The sequence below is a fragment of the Pristis pectinata genome, chromosome 35 (assembly GCF_009764475.1).
Source record: "Pristis pectinata isolate sPriPec2 chromosome 35, sPriPec2.1.pri, whole genome shotgun sequence".
Taxonomy (NCBI): Eukaryota; Metazoa; Chordata; class Chondrichthyes; order Rhinopristiformes; family Pristidae; genus Pristis; species Pristis pectinata.
The window spans coordinates 7582300-7602765 of NC_067439.1; the positions used below are offsets into that span (position 1 = coordinate 7582300).

Consider the following 20466-nt stretch of genomic DNA (forward strand, 5'->3'; position numbering starts at 1 on the left):
GGGAAGTTCTGTGATGAGATAAGATATTTATATATTAGTTACATGTACATCGAAACGCACAATGAACTTCGTCTTTTTTGCGTTACTGAGAATGTGCTGGGGGCAGCCCGCAAGTGTCGCCATGCTTCCGGCGCCAACATAGCACACCCACAACTTCTTAACCCGTACGCCTTTGGAATGTGGGAGGAAACCGGAGCACCCCGAGGAAACCCACGCAGACACACGGAGAGAATGTACAAACTCCTTACAGACAGCGGTGGGAATTGAACCGGGGTCACTGGCGCTGTAATAGCGTCACGCTAACCGCTACGCTACCGTGCCGGAGACAGGAGAGAGTGAATGATTAAAATGATGGAGCTGGCTAAAAGAGGGTGGTAAATGCAGTGATCAGTCTGGAGGTGGTGTAGATAGGGAAATTCAGAAAATATAAGTGAAATTCAGCAGGAAAGGGTGGGAATAAACTTTGACTGCTGGAACTGAGATACTGAAGTTGCTATTTATCTGAAATTGTTGAATTAAGTGTTGAGTCCCAAGGGTTGGAAGTTGGAGGATGTTCCTCAAGCCTATGTTGAGCATCGTTTATATGGAGAAGGAGACTAAAGACAGATAGGATTGAAAATTAAATCAGCCAGCAACTGGAAGCTTGGGGTCCCCCAGTGAACTGATGGAGATTCCCGCAAAGCCAATCTGCTTTTGATTCCTGAAGGGCAGAGGAGATTACATCACAGTGGCGCAGCGAGTAGAGCCGCTGCCTCGCAGCGCCAGAGACCCAGGGTTCGATCCTGACCTCAGGTCCTGTCTGTGTGGAGTTTGCACGTTCTCCCTGTGACCGCAGGTGCTCTGGTTTCCTCCCACATCCTAAAGACGTGCAGGTTGGTAGGTTAATGTAAATTACCCCGAGTGTGTGATTGAGTGGTAGAATCTGGGGTGTGTTGTCGGGAATGCGGTGAGGAAAAAAACTGGGATTAATGTAGGATTAGTGTAAATAAGTGGTTGATGGTCAGAACAGACAGTGGGCCGAAGGACCTGCTTCTGTGTTGTTTTTCTCTCTATGACTCTATGAACATAAAATGGAGCATATATCAGAAATCATTTTGGTTCATGAGACTGAACTGTTAATGCCACTGTTCTCTCCAACAATGCTGCTGAATATTCCCAGTTTTTTCTCTTTTATTTTGTTTTTCCAGCATATAATCACCACCCCCCACCATCCCATTTTATCTCACCCAGTGAGAATATTCTTCTTCTTCCTTGTGTTTATCCAAGTTCCCCTTAAACACATCCATGCAATTTCCCTCAACCATTCCAAGAAGTCCATGAAGTTCCATGCTCTCCTCAACCTGAGACCTTAGCAAATGCATTTCTATAGTGCCTTCCACATCCATTTTAATGGTTACCAGCTAATAAATGTTATTTAGATGTATTCAATGTTCTAACATGTACCACAGCGTAATCCCTCAAATTACAAATGTGATAATCATCTGTTTTCAATGAGCAAAAATCAAACTGCTGGAGGAACTCAGCAGGCAGGGCAGCATCTGTGGAGGGAAATGGACAGTTGACGTTTCGGGTCGAGACCCTTCATCAGGACTGAAAGATAGAGTGGAGGCAGCCAGTATAAAGAGGTGGGGGGAAGAGGTGGAGCTAGATCTGGCAGGTGATAGGTGGAGAGATAAAAAACTGGGTTATTAATGCAAATGGATAACTTTACTGGAAGAACGTGTTTTGTTTTTATTCATTCGTGGGATGTTGGAGGGGGTGGGGGTCAATGAAAATGCCAGCATTTATTGCTCATCCCTAACTGACAACGTCAGCATTTATTGCTTATCCCTAACTGACAATGCCAGCATTTATTGCTTATCCCTAAACTGAGAATTAACCACATTAGCAGACCTGGAATCCCATTATAGCCAGACCGGGTAAGAACAGTCTGAAGGACATTAATTGAGTTCTAACAACAATCCATCAGTTGCATGGTTATAGTTATCATCCTTTTTGTTCATTAGTTCCAGATTTACTTAATTACTTGATGGGATCTGTCTCTGATTAGTCAGTCAGAACTCTGGGTGCTAGTTTGCTAACGTAACCAGTGTACCCCCCAGTTTATCCCATAATTTTCCTCCCTTGATGATCCACAGCAGCTTTAGCTCCTGGGCCCCAGGGTAGTGCTAGGGTGTTTGGTGTCACGTGTTGTCTGATGCTCAGCAGAGTCTCCTGTGCCTCGAGCGAGGGAGGGCGCAGAGGTGAGTGCCTTTCCTGACTGATACCGTGGCATGATTAGCTGTTTGGAGTAATTGGATTTTCAGGTCCTATGATATTATAGATGAGTTGCCTGATAGTTGCCTGCAGCGTCAGTTCAGTGAGGCTCGGTTCACAGTGTTACCAGCTCAGACTTGACACTAGATTAGAGAAGATATAATTCGTAAAACTATGTCCATTCAACCTACTTCTACCCAGTAAAGATTGAGACTGTCCATGTTTCTGGACTGGGAAAGGGAGCTCCACACATGTAAGCAAGTGTTTAAACATATCCAATCCATTCATAGTCTCCAGCGCACTCCCCTGCTCTACATCTGAGGGGGCAAGCCCAGTCCCTGGTTTAATTTCCTTTACGAAAGGTGTCAGTTCTAACAGGGAAGCACTCGCTCAGTATTGCATTGTGGAGTTGCCGGCTTTCTGTGCTCAGGTCTCTGAGAGCGGGATCTCTGACTCAGAAGCAAGAGTGGGCCCCACTGATCGACTGCTCTGTTGCTCAGGTGACCACACTCTGGTGGGGAACCTATGATGTGTATTTGAGGCTGTACAAAATACATAGTGTGGAATGAGTGTACTGCTAAACGAACTCACTAATTATTACACTGGACTCTCCCAAGAGGTTGTCCCTCGGGGAATATAAAAGTCCTCTGGGCGCCAGCTGAATGACAGCAGGAGCCTCCTGTTCATCACCGCCAATGTTCCTTCCCCCATGTACAAGCACCACCACCAGCTCACTTCTCGTCTAGCTCATTGTTTCTTACTGAGAACCTGCTGTGGATAAATGGTGTGTCCTCTCTGGTGAGGGAGCAGCAGCAGATTGACCTCATCCATCTGTTTTTTGGGAGGAGCTGAGGTGGTCTTTCACTCTTTAACATTTTCTCCCTCCCCCTCCCTCCTTTTCTTTCCCCTCTTCTCTGTCATTGAGTCAAAGAGAGATAACCAGGCCCTTTGGCCCATCGAGTCTTTGCTGCCCACCAGCCACCCATTTACACTAATCCCATTTTTATTCTCCCCACATTCCCATCAGCCTCCCCCCCCCCACCCCCAGATTCACCACTCACCTACACACTAGGGGCAATTTACAGCGGCCAATTTACCCACCAATCCACACGTCTTTGGGATGTGGGAGGAAACCGGAGCACCCAGGAAACCCACGCAGTGAGAGGGGAAACGTGCAAACTCCACACAGACGATGCCCGAGGTGAGGATTGAACCCGGGTCTCTGGCGCTGTGAGGCAGCGGCTTTACCAGCCGTGCCACTGTGTTCCACTCGCCTCTCTCTATTTCTCTTTTTTTCCTTCTTTCTCTCCCTTTTCTTGCTTTCATTTCTCTCTCTCTCTCTCTCTCTCTCTCTCTCTCTCTCTCTCCTTTCACTCTTCCCTTTCCCTCTCGTTTTATTTAAACTTTAAACTTTATTTATCCAGCACGGTAACAGGCCCAACGAGCCCATGCCACCCAATTACACCTGTGTTAACCTACTAACCTGTACGTCTTTGGAATGTGGGAGGAAACCAGAGCACCCAGAGGAAAGCCACGCGGTCACGGGGAGAACGTACAAACTCCTTACAGGCAGTGGCGGGAACTGAACTCCGATTGCTGGCGCTGTAATAGCGTCACGCTTAGTTTTCTCTTTCTTTCATTCGCTCATTCTCTTCTACAACTTTCTCTCTTTATCTTTTTTGTTCTTTTCTCTCTCTCTCCTCTTTCCCTTTTTCACTCTCTTGACCCTCCATTGCTCTATTGCTATATTCTCTCTCTGTCTCTCTCCCCCTCTCCCCTTTCTCTCCCCCTCTCCCCCCTCCCCCCTCTCCCCCCTCTCCCCCCTCTTCCCCTCTCTCCCCCCTCTCCCCCTCTCTCCCCTCTCTCTCTCTCTCCCTCCTCCCCCTCCCCCCTCCACCTCTCTCCCCACCTCTCCCCCTCTCACCCCCCTCTCTCTGTCTTTCTCTTTCTCTCTCTGTCCCTCTCTCTGTCTGTCTGTCTGTCTGTCTGTCTGTCTGTCTCTCTCTGTCTCTCTCTCTGTCCCACACTTCTCCCTCCTCTCCCCAGCAGGGTTAGGGAGTGGGTTCAAGGCAAGGTTCCAATGTTAATGCAGTGGAAAATTCAGAAATGTCAGTGTTGGATACATCCAAGATATGAGGCACAGAAATAAATTGGGTAAAGATGACCTTTTATTTCAGAAACTTGGGTTCTTACTGTGTTATTTACCAATTTAGAAAACTTCACAAAACTGGACCAGAGACCCAGCTAGCACCGACAGCACACTGAGGCAGACTGTTTAATTTCCTCTAAGGTGGGAGTGCTGATGGTGTTTATCCATCTACATTGTTCTTTAATTAAGGCAACTTCTTGATCCATTCCATCTAGTCAGTGGGGGTCATGGCATTAACTAGTCTACAGCTGTTTCCATGACAACCACAGGCCACAATGCTTTGCTTCAGCCAGTCAGCCACAGTGGGACATTTATAGGCAACGCCTATCTGGTTTAATTCTAAAGCAATAGGTCCTCCTTGGTCTTCCGCTGAACCTCTACTTCCTCTTCAAGTCCCGATTTACGTGCATCTGGCTCTTTTCAGTGGACCCGTGACTTTGAATTCCCTCTGCCGAAGGCATTAGGTGCTTGCCAATAATTTGCCCAACTAGCCAATGATTGTTTGGATGTCAATGGCAGCAATTAGCCTGTGAGGACCCACAGAAGCGAGCCTGGGCTCTACTGAAGTGTTTTTTTCCAGGAGCCAGTTCTCCAATTGAGAGAAGGGATGATATTCCACAAAGATCTTTGCTTTGCATCCTTCCACAACACTCACCTTCCCCAACTTCCTGCTGACCCCTAATCTAGAGGAGACCAATCAAACATGACTTCCAAGATAAACTAACTCACCACAGAACGAAGATTATGGCTGGGATCTTCCTGGCTCGTGTGACATTAGCCATCCAGAGCAATGATCCTGAGATTCTGACCCACTTTACCAAAGCTATTATGGTCAATAACCTGCTTAGTGGTAGACTATACAGCGGGACTATGTAATAAGCACGATATTGTGTCAAATCCAACTTCATTTTCTTCTCTCACCCCTCTTTTTAGGAGGTCAAGGAAATCTCAAGAAGCCAGCCAATCAAAAACCCTGTAGGGATGCTGTAAAGCCAGGTGACTCTGGGAAGGTGGCTGAATGTTAAAGATGGCAACCCAATACAACAATGAACTGAAATGTGTTAGCGTAGAGTGGGACTTCCTTCAAGGACTGCTCGTAAAGAACCAACCTGTCCCTTGGTAAGACTTGTGTGGCTCCAAGTTGACCATACAACTCTTTATGCTGCTTTCTCGGGATGGGGGCGCGTTGGCGGGAGGAGGGTGGTGAGGACGGGATGGACTTTCTTTCTCCAACCACAACCACTTCATTGATCATCAAACATCTTGCCTGCTGAAGGCCAAATCCTTAAATAGTTTAAGTTCCAAAGATCAAACCGTTGGTAACCATAACGTTACAACAGGAAGTTGGGCTAAGATAAGTGGATGTTAAGGTGTCACTTATGTTGAACTCTCTGCGTCTCCTAACTTTAGGAAGCTTGTTAACATCCTGTGGAGGACACAGTGAAGGTTAAGTGTGATGTGATACAATTTGACAGCAAGAATAAGGACTGGTAGTGTAGACTAAATGGTACAGTGGAAAGATGGGCAGGAACAGAAGGATTTGCTTTGAAAGTGGCAGTACATGTTAACAGAGTGGTTAGTAAGAGATATGGGATGATAAATTCATAAACAGAGGCATGGACTGCAGAGACCCAAGTTCAATTCTGACCTCTGGTGCTGTCTGCATGGAATTTGTACATTCTCCTTGTGACATGGATTTCCCCTGAGTGCTCCAGTTCCCTTCTAAGTTCCAAAGACGTGCTGGTAGGATAATTGGCTGCAGTAAATCAGCCCTGGTGTAGGAAAGAGAAAACATTGGTTAGGCTTCAACCCATGTATCGACCCCAGTTCTGGTCACCACACTTCAGGACGGATGTGGAGGTCCTGGGGAGAAGAGGTGCAAAAAAGATTTATTGGAACAGTTCTGGGGGTGAGGGCTTTCATCTCCAAGATTAGACCGAAGAAGCTGGGGTTGTTGACCTTGGAGCAAGGGAGGGTTTGATAGAGATGGACAGGATTATGATGGCCTTAGAAAGGGTAAAAGAGAGAAGTGATTTTCATTAACATATTGTTCAAGGACCAGGTGAAACAGATTTAAAATTTTGAGCAAAAGATGCAGGGGCATGGGAAGGTGGTGGATGGGTTGTTGATGTGAGGAATCGTCTCAGAGATTATTTGGAATTCGCTGCCTGTAGGGATGGAGGAAGAAGAATCAATCAGGACCTTCATGAGAGAAATGGATAATTTCTTCAGAGAGAGAATAATTTGCAAGGGCTGTGGGGAAAGAGCAGGAGAATGGGATTGATGGAAACAGCACCACAATCCCAGTGACCCGGGTTTGATCCTGTCCTTCGGTGCTGTCTGTGTGGAGTTTGCATTTCCTCTCTGTGACCGTGTGGGTCTACCCCGGGTTCTCCGGATTCCTCCCACATCCCAAAGACATGCGGGTCGGTGGGTTAATTGGCCGCTGTTAATTCCCCTTGGTGTGGGTTAGTGGTGAAAGGAACCAAAGGGAAGTAGATGGAGATGTGAGAATAAGATACAAGGGGAATGAAAAGGTGAATGCCTTCTGTGTCACGGTAGTGTAGTGGTTAGCACGACGCTATTACAGCGCCAGTGATCGGGGTTCGATTCCCGTCGCTGTCTGTAAGGAGTTTGTAGGTTCCCCCTGTGTCTGTGTGGGTTTCCTCCAGGTGCTCCGGTTTCCTCCCACATTTTAAAGACATACAAGTAGGTTAATGTGGGTTTAAAATGGGCGGTGTGGACTCGTTGGGCAGGAAGGGCCTGTTACCGTGTTGTATAAATAAAGTTTTAAAAGTCTATGAAGTTGTTAACATTTATTTTATCTTTGACTCTGCCCCATTTCATCATTTGTGGAAGTCCTCAGCTGTGCATTTATTATCTCCTGAAATTATTGCAATGCTTTCCAACCCTGCCTCCCTTGTTCTATTCTCTGGAAATCTGAACTCGTCTAAAAGCCTCTATCTTGACTCACAGGAAGTCTTCACCAATCAGTCCTTTGCTCTCAGTCTGGCAAGGGCTAAAATTTAAAATTCTCATCTTCATTTCCAAATCCCTCCACGGCCTCATCCCTCACTTTCTTGGTAAACCCCTCCAGCCCAACAGCCCTCCAGTGCTGGTCTCTTGAGAACCCACAATTTGCATCCTTTCAGCACTGCTGTCTTGGTCCTTAAGCTCTGGAAATCCATCTCTAAATATCCCCTTCTCCCTCTCCCTCTCCCCCTCTCCCCCTCTCCCCCTCTCCCCCTCCCCCTCTCTCCCTCCCTCCCCCTCTCTCCCTCTCTCCCCTCCCTCTCCCCTCCTCCCTCTCTCCCCTCCTCCCTCTCCCCCCTCTCCCCCTCTTCCCCTCTCCCACTCTCTCTCTCCCTCTCTCCCTCCCCCCCCTCCCCCTCTCCCCCTCTCCCCCTCTCTCCCCTCCTCCCTCTCCTCCCTCTCCCACTCTCCCCCTCTCCCACTCTCCCCCTCTGCCCCTCTCCCCCTTTCCCTCTTCCTCCTCTCCCCCTCCCCCTCCCTCTCCCTCTCCCTCTCCTTTCTTTTCCTCCCCCACTCTCCTGCCCTCTCCCCTCCTCCTCGCTCCCCACCTCCCCTCCCCCTCTCCCTTTCTCCCCACTCTCTCCATCCCCTCTCCCTCCCTCCATCTCTCTTTCCATAAAAGCTACCTCTTCAATCAAGCTTTCCTCCACCTTCTCTTTATGCAGCTTGACGACAGATTCTCTTTCTAAATCCCCTCAAGCATCTTAAGATTCTGCACAGAATTGTTCTAATTTACTCTGGATGAATGTTCGATATAAGTGGAGGCCACTAGGCCCATCTGGTCCATGCCAGCCCCCAAGGAAACAATCCCATTGTTCCCATCTGTGCCATCCCTCCTCTCCTTATTTTCCAGAATGCCTGTGACTTATTCCCCCACACACGCCCACCAACTCCTCTTTGATTCTTTTTGCTGCTTTTCTACACTCGGGGTAACTTACAGCAGCCAATTACCCTACCAGCACATCTTTGGGATGTGGGAGGAAACTGGAGCACCCAGAGGAAACTCACACATGGCTATTCATTTAGAGAGGCATAGTGTATAAAAGTAAGGAAGTGTTGATGAGGCTCTACGGGGCACTAGTGAGGCCTCATTTGGAATACTGTGTACAGCTTTGGGCCCCATATCTTAGGAAGGATGTGCTGATGTTGGAGAGGGTTCAGAGGAGATTTACGAGGATGATTCCCGGAATGAAAGGGCTTACATATGATGAGCATTTGTCGGCTCTTGGACTGTACTCACTGGAGTACAGAAGAATGAGAGGGGACCTCATAGAAACATTTAAAATGTTGAAAGGACTGGACAGAGTAGATGTGGCCAAGCTGTTTCCCTTGGTGGGTGAGTCCAGGACCAGAGGGCACAATCTTAGAATTAGAGGGTACAGGTTTAAAACAGAGATGAGGAGAAATTTCTTTAGCCAGAGGGCAGTGAATTTGTGGAATTCCTTGCCACGTACAGCAGTGGAGGCCAGATCATTGGAGGTGTTTAAGGAGGAGATAGATAGATATCTAATTAGTCAAGGTATCAAGGGATATGGGGATAAGGCTGGAAATTGGGGTTAGAATAGTTTTTTTTTGCTCATGGAGCAGACTTCACCCCCCCCTTCTCATTTCTTTTTTCTTTTTCCCCTTTTCTTTGGAGCAGACTCGATGGGCTGAATGGCCTACTTCTGCTCCCTTGTCTTGTGATCTTGTGATCTAGAGGGAGAACGTGCAAACTCCACACAGACAGTCCCCGAGGTCAGGATCGAACCCAGGTCACTGGAGCTGTGGAGCAGCAGCTCTACCTGCTGAACCAGGAGGGGCCTAGATAAGAAGGATGGTCATGATCTTTCTCCCAGGGTAGGGGAGTCGAAAACTGGAGATCATAGATTTAAGGTGAGAGGGGAAAGATTTACAATGGACCTGAGGGACAACTTTTTCACCCAGAGGGTTGAGGGGATGTGGAACAAGCTGCCAGAGGAAGCTGTAGAGGCAGGAACAATTACAATGTTTAAAAAACATTTGGACAGGTACATGGATAGGAAAGATGTAGAGGGACAAAGTGCAGGTAAATAGGACTAGTTTGGCTGGCATGGACGAGTTGGGCCGAAGGGCCTGCTTTTGTGCTGTATCACTCTTCGAACCTATGTACCACCTTATTTAACTTGTTCCTGGAAAATTGTAAACTTACCACATCTGCAGTGAGACTGCAGCTGGAATTGTGTACCAGTTTTAGCCTCCTTCTTTAAGGACAGATAGACTTGCACCCAGCGCATTGCAGAGATTGATTCCTGGGATAAAAGGGGTTGCACTCAGAGGAACAGTTAAGCAGACTGGGCCAATACTTATTGGAATTTAGACAAATAAGAATGATCTTGTTGAAATGTTTAAGGTTCTGAGGGGGATTGACAAGGAGGATGCTGGGAGGATGGAGGGTTCCCCTTGTCAGGGTATCTAGAACTGGGGGGAGGCATAGTTTTAGGATAAGGGGGTCACCCATTTAAAAAGATGAGGCTCTTAAATTCTCTCTCCCAGAGAGCAGTGGAGACGGAGTTACTCAAGACCAAAATGGACAGGGTTTTGGCCTGTAGTTGTGGGAAACAGGCAGGAAAGTGGACAAGGTCAAGATCAGGTCAACTATGATCTTATTGAATAGTTTGGGCCCACGTTCCTTGGAGTCTACAAGAATGAGGGATGGTTATTCAAACATTTAAGAACCTAAGGTGGCTCAACAGAGTAGACGTTCGGATGTTTTCACTAGTGGGAGATTCACGACCCAGAGGACATACTGACAAGATAAGGGGCAGGTCATTTAAAGCTGAGGTATGTAGAAGTTTCATCACGCATGGTGGTGAATCTCTGGAATTCTCTGCCCGGGCAGATGGTGGATCATCAGAAGTATTTAAAGTGGAGGTGGGTAAGTATTTGATAGATCGAAGAATAGAGGGGTATAAAGAAATGGCACAGAAGAGGACTTGAGGCCAGCATAGATCAGTCAAGATCATATTGAATGGTGGGGCAGGCTTGAAGGGTCAGATGGCCAACTCCTGCTCCTATTTTCTCGTGTCCTTGTGAATAGCAGAACAGCATTGAGGGGCCGAATGGCTAACTCCTGCTCATATTTCTTGTGCAGTCCTCCATCTGAAGGCAGCAGCAGAAGGAAATGAAAGCTCCCACTCTCTTCTACCATAACAATGTTCCCACCCTCTGTGCAGTGAGCCCTGACAAAGATGGTTGTGACTTTGGTATCTCAATGAAGAACTCTCAGGACATTATACTCTGCAATACCGAATGTGTGGAAAACTCAGTGTTATCAATGTTCATAATGCGCTAACTGAAAGGGTGTCAATAGTAACAGTAGATCCTAGGAGTATATCCATATTCAAAGGGGTTCAGTATGAATGAGTTTGCATTTACAAGGGTTCCCTAGGAGTGTGTTTGTATTTATAGCTGGGAGCGTGTCAGTATTTACAAGAGTTCTGTAGGATTGGGTCTGTATTTATAGGGATTGCGTGGGAGTGTTTCACGATTTATAAGGGTCTCCGGGTGTGTGTTAGTATTTACAGGGCTTCTGTGGGAATGAGTTATTGTGTGATTGTGGGGCAATGTTTTTACACAAAGAGTGGTACGTATGTGAAATGAGCTGCCAGAGGAAGTGGTTGAGGCAGGTACATTTACAACTTTTAAATGACAGTTGGACAGTACATGGATAGGAAAAGTTTAGAAGGTTATGGGCCAAACGCTGGCAAAGGGGACTAGCTTGGATGGGGCATCTTGGTTGGCATGGACCCGTTGGGCCGAAGGGCCTGTTTCCGTGCTGTATGACTTTACCTCTCTGTCTTTCTATGAGTCTGTCTTTATAGGGATTCCGTGGGAGTGTTTCACTATTTATAGGGGTCTCTGGGAGTGTGTCTGTATTTACAGGGGTTATGTGGGAGTATGTCAGTTTTTACAGGGTTCTTTGCAGGAGTATGTCTCTATTTACAGGGGTCTCTAGGAGTGTGTCTGTAATTACAGGGTTTCCATGGGATTGTGTCTGTAGTTAAAGGGGACTGAGAGTGTGACTGTATTTACAGGGGTCCCTTGGAGCATGTCTGTATTTACAGGGGTTCTGTGGGGTTGTGTAAGCATTTAAACTTGACTTTAGGAGCGTAACTGTGTTTACAGGCATCTTTGGTAGTATGCCTGTATTTACAGGGGTTCCCTGGAATTGGGTCTATATTTAAAGTGGACTCTGGAAGTGTGACTGTATTTACAGGGGTCCCTTGGAGCATGTCTATACTTACCGGAACACTGTGGGAACTTGTATATACGTATTTGTCAGGTCTAACCTGGGAGTGTATCAATATCTCGAGGAGTCTCTGAGTATGAATCAGTACAGGGGATCAGTGCTGTTATTTGCAGGAAATGGCTGGGAGTGTAAACACTTGCAGTCTGCCCCTGTCTGTGTGCCCCCTCACTGTCCCAGTGGTACTGAGGCTAACTGAATAACTGTACCGTTTCCTACTGCACCTAAGACCCTGATGTTTTGCCTCAGACCCACACCCAGTGTCAGATCTGTCGTTCCCCCCCCCCCCACGATCTGCGAGCCAAGGTTATTTTTAGCAGACGGTCTGACGAATTGCACAGATTTCGAACATCTCGAGGAGAAGGTGGCTGTTTTGTAATTAGGGGTGGGCGCGTTGGGGGAAGGGGCAATGATATTCATCAAACTGGAATTACAGCTAAATGTAACTAAAGTCTATTCATCTGCAGGGAATAGATGCAGTGCCTCCAGATCGGATATTAATCTCTGTTCAGTTAATGGAAACATTCACTCAAATACTTTAAGCTGCTGACATCAAAACATGGAAGATCGGGGACTTGTTGTGTTCTAAGTAGCCACTCCAGCCAATTGGGTTTAAGTTTGGTGCAAGGAATTTATATGATATGGTAATCTACTGGTAATGTGAAATATCAGAAGACAGAGCTGACATTCCCCAGCAGTCTCGGGCAGTGTTTATGTAGAATAGGGAGAGGATGAGGTTTTGTTCTCTGACTCTTCACGTGAGACTGAGCACCCCTTAGCTATGATAGACCCCAACCCTGTCTTCTTTGGGCATTTCCTTGGTGTCCAGGATGACTTGCTTTCACTCTGGTTTTCTGGTTCTGAGGCCAAAGTGGGAACAGGTGACCTTCAGAGATGGGGCAGGTGGTGGTGGGCTGCTGGGCAGTTTGTGAGGTGGTGCACTCCTTCAACTGCTGATGCAGGGCCTCGGTTTGCTCCTGTTTCATGGCTTCAAGCTTCTCAATACTATCCCAGATGCTCCTTCCTTGCTTCGAGTGGCCTTGGGCCAGAGGTTTCCAGGAGTCCTGAAGAAATCTGTAGACTCAGCCAGCTCCGTCATGAGCACAATCATCCCCCTCTTCAAGAGGCGGTGCCTCAAGAAGGTGGCGTCCATCATTAAGGACCCTCACCATCCGGGACATGCCCTCTTCACGTTACTACCATTGGGGAGGAGGTACAGGCGCTTGAAGACCCACACCCAATGTTTCAGGAACAGCTTCTTTCCCTCCGCCATTAGATTTCTGAACAGTCCATGAAGCCATGGACACTACCTCGTTGTTTTTCTTAAAAATGTATTTATTTTTGTAACTTATAGTAATTTTTGTCTTGCACTGTACTGCTGCCACAAAACAACAAATTTTATGACATATATCATGGATAATAAACCTGATTCTGAGTTAGTGGGGAAGTTGCAATTTTTTCAAAGAGGTGTCGAGCACATCCTTGAATCCCTTCCTCTTTCTGTCTGGGAACCTCTTCCCCTGACAAAGCTTGGAATAGAGTGTCTGTTTCGGGAATCAGGTGCCAGGCACGCAGGCGACTTGACCCACCCAACATTGGCAACTGTGTGTAACAAGGGCTTCCATACTGGAGATATTGGCCTGGGAGTGAACACTGACATTGGTTGACATGTCCATGTAATCAGTTTGGAGGACTTTGCAGAGACTTCAAGGTCTTGGTGGCCTCTTGACTTCTTTGGACCTTCCTCCTGCCATCCCATTCACCCACCATCCCAGATTTCATTGGCTGGTAACCAACCATTAAAATTCCCAGCCTCCTGTTCAAATCCCTCCATGTCCTCACAGCTATTGTACCTCTGTAACCTCCTCTAGCCCTACAACACCTCTTCAATTCTGCCTCTCACTTCTAATTGCTACCCTGATCTTAATCATTCTACCATTTCAGCTACTTTGAAATTCCCTCCCGAAACCTCTTGGCCTGTCTCTACATCTGTAAGATCCTCCCTATAAGTTAACTCTTTGATGAACTTTTGCTCACCTGCAACAATCTCCCCTCCTGTGGCTGTGTGTTATATTGAGTTTAATAGTACTGCTCTATATTTAATTATGCCTCAGGCTTTAAATGAGAAAGTTGTTGAATGGTGGAAACCACTTGCTATGTTAGATGTTACACCTTCATAGAAATTCAATTGCATAATGCTGCTTTATCCAGCATTCGGGCAACTGAAGACCAGTTTCTCCTGGAATCGAATGAGATAGTGGCCGTTTCTAGATTGTATCGCTTCACTCTAGATGATCGATTGGGTTTGAGACATCTTACATTGAACATAGTTTCTGCATTGGGATCAACTGGGATGATATTACATCCTGTGTAGCATTCCATTTCATGCATTGAACTGGATTCTGAGACCATCTTGGGAACTGCTATCTACTGTATGTTACAGGGTACAACCCTCCTGTACACAACATCCCACCCTCCTGTGCGCAACATCCTACTGTGTGTCACTGTGTATAACTAACCCACCAATAAAATATCCCACTGTGTGTTACTGAGTATAACCCTCCTGTACACAATATCTCACCGTGGGTGTAGCTGTACTTTTACATAATATTCCACAGCTGGTTAATTGGAAGAACTCTTCCATTGATACAATATCCCATGCCACGTTACACCAAATAAGCCTTGTACCAATACAATATTCACTGTATTTTAATAAGCATAATCCTCCAGTCTATACAATACTCTGGGTGTAATCCTCCTGTCTGTACAACATCTCACTGCATGTAAATAGGCATAATCCTGTCCGTACAATACCCACTATGTGTTAATAGGTATAGTCCAGCTGTCCATTTAAAATTCCACTGTATGTTATTGGGTGTACCCTACAGTTCCTACAAGATCTACTGTGTGTGTTAGTGAGTGTAACCCTCCTGGCTATACAATGTTCTAATCTGTATTAGTGGGTATAAACCTCCTGTCTACACAATATCCCACTCTACATTGCTGCATGTAACCTCTGTGTCGATACAATATCCCACTGTGTGTTACTGGGTGTAATCCTTCTATCTACCGCACCACACTGCGTTTTACAGGGTGTAATCCTCCCGTCTGTACAATATCCCACCATGTATAACTCTACAGTGCCAACAATATCCACTCTGTGTTACTGGGTTAAAGCCTCCTATCTGTGCATTAGCCCACTGCACACTACTGGGGATAATCTTTCTGCCCACAGCATGTTCGTAGAATATTCCTTGTTTGTTGCCTGTTCAATGTCCCACTCTACATCACTGCATATAGTTCCTGTGTATACAGTTATAGAAGGATACAGCACAGAAACAGGCCCTTCAGCCCACTGTCTGCACAGACTATCAGCCACCCATGTACAGTAATTCCACATTAATCCCACTTTTTAATTTTCCCTGCATTACCATCAACTCTCCCCAGATTCTACCACTCACCTACACACTGGGGACAACTTACAGCGGCCAGTTAACCCACCAACCCGCACGTCTTTGAGATGTGGGAGGAAACCAGAGCACCTGGGGGAAACCCATGCAGCCACGGGGAGAGCGTGCAAGCTCCACACAGACAGCACCCAAGGTCAGGACCGAACCCAGGTCACTGGTGCTGTGATGCAGCGGTTCTACTCGCTGTGCCACCGTACCACCCAGACTGTCATACAGCATGCATACCACACATCCTTTTACTGGGTGTTTACAATATCCTATTATGTTTTATTGGGCCTGACTTTCCAGTGTATACAATATCTCAATGTGTGTTAGTGAATGTTCTTGTCCACACAATATTCCACTTAGCAATTCTGCACATAACCATCATGTTGATATGATATTCCTCCATATGTTACCAAGTATAACCTGCTGTCTGTACAACACCCACCCGTGTGTTACTGGGTACAAACCTGTGAATACAATAATCCCAATGTGTATTATTGAATATAATCCTCCTGTATAAACAATAACCCCCCCGTTTCTTGCACAGTCTGTTGCCAGGTGTAACCTTCCTGTCTGTACAATAGCCCACTTTATTTTACTGGGAATAATCCTGTGCATAATATTCCACTGTATGTTATTAGATGTACCCCTTCTGTCTATATTATAACATATTTAATGGGTATGAATGTGTATGAACAATATTGCACTTTACTGCATTTAGTTCCCATGTTAGTAGAATAGTCCACTGTGTCTTAGTGGGAAAATCCCTCCTGTCTGTGCAATATACCGTTATGTTTTACTAGGTACATCTCTGTAATATATATAATATCCATTCTATTGCTACTTCTATATTCCTCCTGTCTATACAACGTTGCCTGATTTATAGGGAGAGGTTGGGCAGGCTAGGTCTTTATTCCTTGGGGCATATTGAGGAGCAACCTTATAGAGGTGTATAAAATCATGAAGGGCACAGAAAGGGTGAATACGCACAGTCCTTGATCCAGGGAAAGGCAATCAAAACCTAGAGGGCATAGGTTTACGGTGAGAGGGGAAAGATTTAAAAGGGACCTGAGGGGCAACTTCTTTACACAGAGGGTGGTGGGTATATGGAACAAGCTGCCAGAGAAAGTAGTTGAAGCAGGTACAATAACAACATTTAAAAAACACTTGGGCAGATACGTGGATAGGAAAGGTTTAGAGAGATATGGGCCAAATGCGGGCAAATGGGACTGGCTTAGATGGGAACCTTGGTCTGCATGGACGAGTTGAGCCAAAGGGCCTGTTTCCGTGCTGTATGACTCTATTATCATCCCACTATATGTTAATGGGTATAACCTTTCTGTCCATATAACATTCTACTGGCTTACGGGTATATCCTTAAGGTCAATAAAATGTCCATTATGCATTAGTGATTGTAATCTTCCTCTGCTGATACTGCCTGCTGGGTCTATTACATGACGTATAAATCTTGGAAATTTATAACCCGATTATCTAAGTTTTTTAATTCTCATAACATGTTAAGATACGTTGTAGTTTCCCGTGTACACTCGGTCTGGCCGCTGTTCGAAGACGTGATGTTGGGCTTCTCTGGGATGGCTCCACGTTTGTTCAAATGACGTTGAGTGCTTGCTGCCAGAGCAGTCTCGCATGCTTTCTTCTTGGTGTGACATGCCAGAAGCAGCGAGCTCGGCAGGCTTTACACATTCCAGTTAGTAGCTATTTTTCCTTTCTCTCTTTCCCTTGCAGCTGTGTAAATATTGTAGTGGTTTATGTCTCTTTCTGGCAGGGTCCAATGCTCTCCTTTTCCAAATAAGAATTCCTCTTCAGCCTGTCAGTGGCTCAGAGCCATTGGCCTTGGGACATTTTCACCCATTTGTCTTCAATTTCCAATCCCCAGCCCCAAACCACGCCAAACATCAGCCCCCTTCATCTTCCACCTCCTGCAGTAAACGTGCCCAGTCTTTCGTCCAGGGTTAGATGTGTGACAAGCTGGAGAGTTTCACTAGGAGAGGCTCAGCTCTTTCTCGACAGAACACCGGCAGTGCTCTGCAATGCTCCCAAGCACCTATCCCTCAATCTGTGAGCTGAGGCAATGGGTATCAACGCTGTTCCTCTAAGAAGGTTCCGATAGCTAACCAACCCAGTCACACTAACTGGGATCCACACTAACTCATGGATATTCAGGCAAATGGTCAAACCAAACTGTGAACTTCCAGAGTATAGGACTGAATAACTTCCCAAACTGTGTGTTTGATGCTTCTGAATATTTAGTGGGACGGAGTAGAGAGAGCTTTACTCTGTGCATGATCCATGCTGTCCACACCCAGGGAGTGTTTGATGGGAGAGTGTAGAGGGAGCTTTTTTTCTGTATCTAACCTATGCTGGCCCTGCCCTGGGAATGTTTGATGGGACAGTGTTCATTAAGCTTGAGGAAGTTCAGAAAATATTCACAAGGATTGGAGGGCTTGAGTTAATAAGAGAGACTGGATAGGCTGGAATAGGTTTATAACATCATGAGGGGCATAGGTTAGGTGGATGGTCACAGCTTTTTTCCCAGGATTGGGAAAACTGGAGGGCATACGTTTAAGGGGAGAGGGGAAGGATTTAAAGGGGACCTGAGGAGCACAGAGGTTGGTGGGTATATTGAACGAGCTGCCAGAGGTAGTGGTTAAAGGCAGGTACAAATACAACATTTAAAAGACATTTGGAGAGGTACTTGGATAAGAAAGGTTTAGAGGGATATGGACCAAATGCAGGCAAACGGGACAAGCTTAGATGGATACCTTGGTCGGCATGGACCAGTTGGGCCGAAGGGCCTGTTTCTGTGCTGTATTACTCTATGACTAACAAGCTGGGCCAAAGTCCTATTTCCGTGTGTATAACTCTATAACTCTACAATAAATTAATCCAATCTTTGAAAGGCAATTAACTGACTTGCATGACTTTGAGCACAAGGAAGATAAGCAATCGGTGAATACTCATCTAGGTTTCGTTTCTCTTTCTAGCCTGCAGGCCCTACGGAAAGAGAAGTCTCGCAATGCTGCCCGATTCCGACGAGGCAAGGAGAACTTTGAGTTTTATGAGTTGGCGAAGATGCTCCCGTTACCGGGAGCCATCACGAGCCAACTTGACAAGGCTTCCATCATCCGGCTGACCATCAGCTATCTCCGCATGAGAGACTTCGCCAACCTGGGGGACCCCCCTTGGAACCTACGGATCGAGGGGCCCCCACCTAACATCTCTGTAAAAGGTAAGGTGATGTGTAGAAGAGGCCTATATTGGACAGTCCAGAAGAGCAGGAGTCAGTCTCTTGGGCCTGCTTTGTCATTCTATAAGACCATGGCTGATGTTATCGTTGGTCTCACCTCAACTTCCCTGCCCAATGCACAAATCCTTTGAATTTCTTGTTGTCCTAATAACTATCTGTGTCAGGTGCAAGAGAATGCAGATGCTGTAATCTGCATGGAAATGGGCAAAGGGTTTCGACCTGAAACGTCGACTGTCCATTTCCCTCTACAGATGCTGCCTGACCCGCTGAGTTCCTCCAGCATCTTGTATGTTGCTTTACCCATGTCAATCTTGAATGTATATTGTGACAGTTCATTCACTATGGTCGAGAATTCTCAAAATCCTCGATCATCGAAGAGAAGAAATTCCTCGACATCTGTCCAGGTATCACCAAGGGGTCTTCTTAATTAATTAAAAATCTTGTGGATAGACTTTGCTGTTTTTTGCTTGGGTGGGGGTTTGTAACTGAGGAGAATTACATGATTGTCATTGCTGGATGAAGAATGAGTATGGACTGCAATTGATATGAATTATGATCCAGATGGGATTCAGGTGAAAGTAACTTAAATTTCTTTCTGGTATGGTTACATTCCACACATGGTGTCAGGCACAGTCTAAGGGGTACATCATACCAGATGATACTGGCTTAATTTCACCTCTGGGTCCAGGCAGTGACCACGTAATGTGTGTCAGGTTCACAAGGGTGAAACTTAAATAATCATATCTTCGAGGAAGTGCTTCCTGACATCACTCCTTCCCAGCCTGTCTCTAATTTTTTCAGGTCCTGAAAGTAAAGCAGAAAGTGCTAGAAGCACTCAGCAGGGCAGGCGGCATCTGTGGAGATAGAAACAAGTCAAGGACCCTTGCTCATAATTGAGAAAGAGAGAAAATAAGTTGGAATGATGGCAGGAAGGAATGAATAGAATAAAGGGAACATCTCAGATAGGGTGAGGACAGGGTTGCTATGGGGATAAGCTGTTGATGAGACCGATGAATTGGTAATTGGTTTATTATTGTCACATGTACCAAGATACAGTGAAAAGCTTTTGTTTTTGTGCCATCCAGACAGATCATTCCATACATTAGTGCATTGAGGTAGTACAAAAAAAAAGGCAGGATATGGTGTTAAGTTACAGAGAAAGTGCAGTGCAGGTAGAGAAATAAAGTGCAAGGGTGATGGTGAGGTAGATTGAGAGGTCAAGAGTTCATCTTCAGCGTATAAGAGGTCCATTCAAGAGGTAACAATGGGATAGGAACTGTCCTTGAGCTTGGTGGTACATGTTCTCAAGCTTTTGTATCTTCTGCCTGATGGAAGAAAGGAGAAGAGAGAATGACCAGGGTGGCAGGGATCCTTAATTATGTTGGCTGCTTTCCCGAGGCAGCGGGAAGTGTAGACAGAGTCAACGGAGGGCAGGCTGGTTTGCCTGATGGACTGGGCTGCATTCACAACTCTCTACATTTCTTGTGGTCTTGGGCAGAGCAGTTGCCATACCAAGCCGATGATCCAGGAGGGTTATCGGGGACATGCTGAATTTCCTTAGGTTTTGAGGAAATTGATAGGTTAATGATGGGAGTTAGACACAAAAACACAAGGGTGAGAGGACAATTTGGGGTTGGGGTGAGGTTGCCCAACACTTGTCAGTCAGTCGTGCAGACCTTTTCATTGTCAATGTTTCCAAACCAACAAACAAAATGGTCCAAAGAAAATGCAAGTGCCGTTTTGAAAATCCCCTGGATTTTTTCTCTCAGGTTGTGTTAAAAAGGCACAGTGAATTGTTCTTAATGTTTTGCCAGAGCTGCTTAGTCATTCAGCTGTGTTATTTCTGATCTCTGTACAAGAGGTAGCTCATCAAAATTGTGATTTATTGTCGGTTTTGCTCCAGAGATATTAAAATGGAGAGTTGCCCTGATTGAATTGTAAGTGATTGCTTTTTCCATGTCTGTTATCCTTCCAGCTATCAACTCTTCTATTTCAATCCCATTGCAAAAATGCAAGGAAAATTCCTCCATAAAACTAA

At 46.0% G+C, this 20466-nt stretch overlaps 1 protein-coding gene across 8 annotated transcripts in view; it reads left to right on the forward strand.

The window, feature by feature from the left end:
- The window catches only part of LOC127586331 (neuronal PAS domain-containing protein 3-like), a 399247-nt gene that overhangs the window by 126351 nt on the left and 252430 nt on the right, over positions 1 to 20466 (forward strand). For 5 of the 8 annotated variants that reach the window (XM_052044191.1, XM_052044185.1, XM_052044190.1 and 2 more), the window contains exons 2-3: positions 5339 to 5524; positions 18166 to 18410. In XM_052044191.1, the coding sequence (XP_051900151.1) occupies positions 5424 to 5524; positions 18166 to 18410 (346 nt within the window). In that variant the 5' untranslated portion in view covers positions 5339 to 5423. Of the gene's footprint in view, positions 1 to 3320; positions 3458 to 5338; positions 5525 to 18165; positions 18411 to 20466 lie in introns of those variants that run through there. The other 3 variants (XM_052044193.1, XM_052044194.1, XM_052044189.1) reach the window with 2 other exon arrangements.